Source organism: Centrocercus urophasianus, unplaced genomic scaffold, assembly GCF_019232065.1.
Source record: "Centrocercus urophasianus isolate 14NV4802_14NV808 unplaced genomic scaffold, USGS_Curo_1.0 seq_31, whole genome shotgun sequence".
In the NCBI taxonomy this organism is placed as follows: Eukaryota; Metazoa; Chordata; class Aves; order Galliformes; family Phasianidae; genus Centrocercus; species Centrocercus urophasianus.
In genome coordinates this window covers 7,385,076-7,389,377 of record NW_024884878.1, presented here as the reverse complement: position 1 = coordinate 7,389,377, position 4,302 = coordinate 7,385,076, and the positions used below count along the sequence as shown (strand labels likewise).

At 42.0% G+C, this 4,302-nt stretch overlaps 1 protein-coding gene across 1 annotated transcript; it reads left to right on the top strand.

Moving 5' to 3' along the window:
• Window positions 1-1,099: 1,099 nt before the first annotated feature.
• Window positions 1,100-2,720, top strand: LOC122165975. The gene is given in 2 exon segments (XM_042829394.1): window positions 1,100-2,673; window positions 2,676-2,720. Coding segments are annotated over 2 exon segments (1,407 nt in total). The 5' UTR covers window positions 1,100-1,311.
• Window positions 2,721-4,302: the final 1,582 nt, after the last annotated feature.

Below are 4,302 nucleotides of genomic sequence, written 5' to 3'. Positions count from 1 at the left end.
CCCTTACAACCATGCCTTGTCTAAGTCTACTATACCATGCAATACTTCATATAACCCATAGGAGAGACTTTGAAATTAAGTCTATAGTCTACACTAACCACCTAATTCAAAATGTAAATAACTAATTCCATTTAGTTTATTAGACTGAATCTGTTGTCAGCAACTGCGAAATTGCGAGATCCCCCCGCGGGGTCCGATGTGCTAAGCTCCCTCCCTGCTCTAATGATTGATGTGTGATGTGGGCCCCTAGGGGCGTAGACGAAGTAATTAGGCTATATAAGGTAGTTGATACGTGCAATAAACGCCATTTTACTGCTCATCATATTGGTGTCACCTCAGTAATTGGCCAAGCTGCGGTCTCCTGGGGAAGCGGAACGGGCGCGTACGGCAACAAGTGGTGACCCTGACGTGATACCTGGGAGTGAGTCAGCTGTCTGCCAGAAGCAGGAATCCACTGCGGTAGCGGTAAATTCAAATCCGCGGAGTAGTGGAATCCCGGGGACCGGGAGGAGTGCGCATTACTCCTCGTCAGGCGGGAGGCTCGGGAAAAGGAGCCAGGATTCCCCTAGGACTCTAGGGGGGAGACGCCAGAAGAGGCCAGGTGTAAGTTCAGCCGGAGGCGTTATGGAAGCTGTCATAAAGGTGATTTTTCATGCATGCAAAATTTATTGCGGGAAAAATGTTCCTTCTAAGAAGGAGATTTCGGCGACACTTTCGTTGCTGGACAAAGAGGGGCTATTATCATCCCCTTCTGACTTATATGATTCTGATAAATGGGATTCGTTTACTGCCGCGCTCTCACAGAGGGCCATGCTTACTCAGAAATTAGCAGAGTTTAAGGTGTGGGGATTGATTTTAATAGCTCTTAAGAAAGCAAAGGAGGAGAAGATTGCAGGTGACCGTGCTAAGGAGCTGCTGGGGTTAGGGCCGGGGGGGGTCTTGTCTCCCCTACAGATTCGCCGGAGGGCAAGATGGCGCTGACTCCTTCGGCCCCACCAGAAACAACAACCCTGGAGATAAAGAAGAACGAAGTGAAGCAGGAGCGGTCATACCATAAAGAGGAGGACCCACCTCCGTACCCGGCTCGCAGCATTGATAACGTGCCTCTGGACACAAGACACCTTAGGACGATCTTTTAAATTTAAGGTGGATCTCTTTAATCAACATACAACTGATGTCCCATATATAACTCCCACTAGGAGACTGGAGGGTGTTATCTCTCCACAAATTTACCAAATTGGACCGTACGCTATAAAGAATACAGGTCAGCAACAGGTAATCTTTAATCCAACATGGTCCCTTAAACGAGTGATGTTATTATTGCAGACTAATGTTTCAACTATCAAACCAGATTGTGCATTGTTTTTAGGCATGTCATATGCTGGATGGTCAGCATGGCTTCATCGACAGGCATTTGATACAGCTAGAAGAATAAGAAGAGATGTTTCTGGTATTCTGGGAACAGGTTTAGGAGTCTTAAATAGTATAGATACTGAAATACTCATGAGTAAATTGAATACCATTACAAGTAATATACATAAACTACAACATCCTCTACAGTCGTCCCTATTGACTTTAGGAACAAGTCAATGGCTTTTATCAGATGTATTACCGCAATGGGAAAGGATAAATAGAAAAGATCATCAGCTGATTATGGATGCGCTTTCAGCAGTCCAAGGTAACACCTCTTTAGCCCTCAGTTGCATCCAGGCCCAGATGTGGATGCAATTTATAGCAGCAACAATCGTGAGAGAAGGTGAGGATGGCACTATACCCACTGAAATTAGAAAAGTAATTTGGGACAATGCAAATAGATTTGAAAGGAAGTTTCAATCATGGTGGCATTTAGTTAACTTCACCTATGACCCTGTCACCAATTATGCCATGGCTCTTGTTTTGACGATAAGTAATGCTTCAGTATACACGATTTATCCAATCGTAGCTCTAGGATTAAATCATGATGAGACTACTCTGTATCCAATTGAACATCGGATATGGGCTCTTCAAAAGAATGAGAAATGGCGAACTGTGGACGTTAGTTCATGTGCCATGCAAGAACAACGAGGATTTATTTGTGAAAGTAATACATTTGAGACTCAAGATATCTGTCTTGACACTGAACAAAATATCTGCCACTTTGAGGTCCAACCTGGTAGGATGTTCAAATCAATGCTTGTATATATTGGAAAAGGATGTGCTTGCATTAGAACTCATTGCAACTCCATACAAATAGGGGATATGATTGTGGATACTACCAATCATTCAAATCTTTGTGTTTGTAATTTTATTAATATTTTAGGATGTGATTTTAACTATACAGTTCCTGTTATTTCATATCAGCTTCTGCAGTCCAACTACACTCTGATCAAAGATTTGCGTCCAGTGCTAATTGGGATGAACCTCGCCTTAGTAAGGAAGCTTCTACAACATGATGATCTGCATCGACTATTAAATCGTATCAAAGATAACGGACAAAAGACCTTAATCACCATTCATCATGACGTGAAAGAGATACATCGTGTCTTGGAGAGAGTGATGAAGGCTGGAGAACATCACTGGTGGGAGGTTCTTTTTGGTTGGTCTCCCACAGCAACGGGAATCTTTAATTTTTTACTGCATCCGGTAGTTGTTATGTTAGGTTTAATATTATTATGCTTAGTTCTTATAGTTATATTATATACAAAGACATGGCACTTGCTAAAGCAAGTGTCCCAGCTTGATTTAGTATTAAATAGGGATACATTGCATCGATTCTTGTAAGACTTATTTTAAGGCTAATAGACGGTTGTAACGTTAAGATAGAACCTATATGAGATATAAAGATTTTAAATGTAAAATATTAAGATTTTAAGATTTTAGGATTATTAAGTTAATAGGCTGTTATTAAGTTAATAGATTATAGGCTATTAGGATAGGATGTTTTGCGACTCGGGTTGTAACGGGGCAAGGCTTAACCGAGAGGACAATGGCATGTATAGGCGCAAAGCGGGGATTTCGGGGTGTACGCGGTTAGGGTCCTCTCGAGTTGTAGTATGCTTTCTTGAGCTTGGGGAGGGGGAGATGTTGTCAGCAACTGCGAAATTGCGAGACCCCCCCGCGGGGTCCGATGTGCTAAGCTCCCTCCCTGCTCTAATGATTGATGTGTGATGTGGGCCCCTAGGGGCGTAGACGAAGTAATTAGGCTATATAAGGTAGTTGATACGTGCAATAAACGCCATTTTACTGCTCATCATATTGGTGTCACCTCAGTAATTGGCCAAGCTGCGGTCTCCTGGGGAAGCGGAACGGGCGCGTACGGCAACATGAATCATACTTTATTTACAGAATGATCTGCCTTAAAATAACAATTAAAACCAGTTGTTTTTATGTTATCACCATCTAGACCTTTTAAAGAAAAATCTAGTAAATAAAGTCAGCTGATTGATAAGGAATCTCTAATGTTATTCCTCTGTAAGGAATTTCTATCTTCCATATTCCATCACTTAGAGTGGTAACTGTCTGATACGCAGAGCAGAAGAATCAAGCTTAACAGATGATGTTTTGCTTCTAACAGAGCGATTTAGAAGACAATGAAACTTGTGCTAACAGTAGAATGCAGACATAACCATCAAAATACATCAGGAAAAAAGGCTTTGAGAATGCAGTTCACAGGGCATGGAATAGCAGTGCAGTTCTGTGCCCTGGACCAGATTCTGCACTGTGCTCTCCTTTCTGCTCTGCAGCCTGGAAGGCAGGCTAATCCTATGTTATGAGAGTGAATGTTTACGAGCGCTCACGTCTAATCTCAACATACTTAAAATCTGTGATACTTTTTTTTTTTTTTATGGAGAGTTTATAGAACCGAGGCTTACTCAGAATCTGGCTCCACGTGTTTAAAATGGGGAAATACCCACCTCTGGTTCCTGTGCAGCACTGTGAGCTATGCATATCATAGTGCTCACGCAGCGTACACCTCCAGCTGCAGGACTTCTGCAAGATTAAACATAACTCGTGAAGGGATGCAGCTAAACATGTGAGACTGCAGCTGTTCAGAGGACTTTATGATGTATCAGCCGATAATAAAGTGTTTTTCCCATGATATGGATTCCATTGATTTCTTCTGGGGATAAAATGAGACAAATTGACTCATGTCTGTGTTGCTGTATTCAAATTATTGGTTGGTAACACTTCCAATATCACATTTTTACTTTTATCTTGATATCTTCAGCACCACATGAAGCCAAATTGCATGTCAGACCTGAGGGAAATTACCACTATACCTTTCACCATCCCTTTCTCTTTATTAGCTCTTCCTCATGCTTG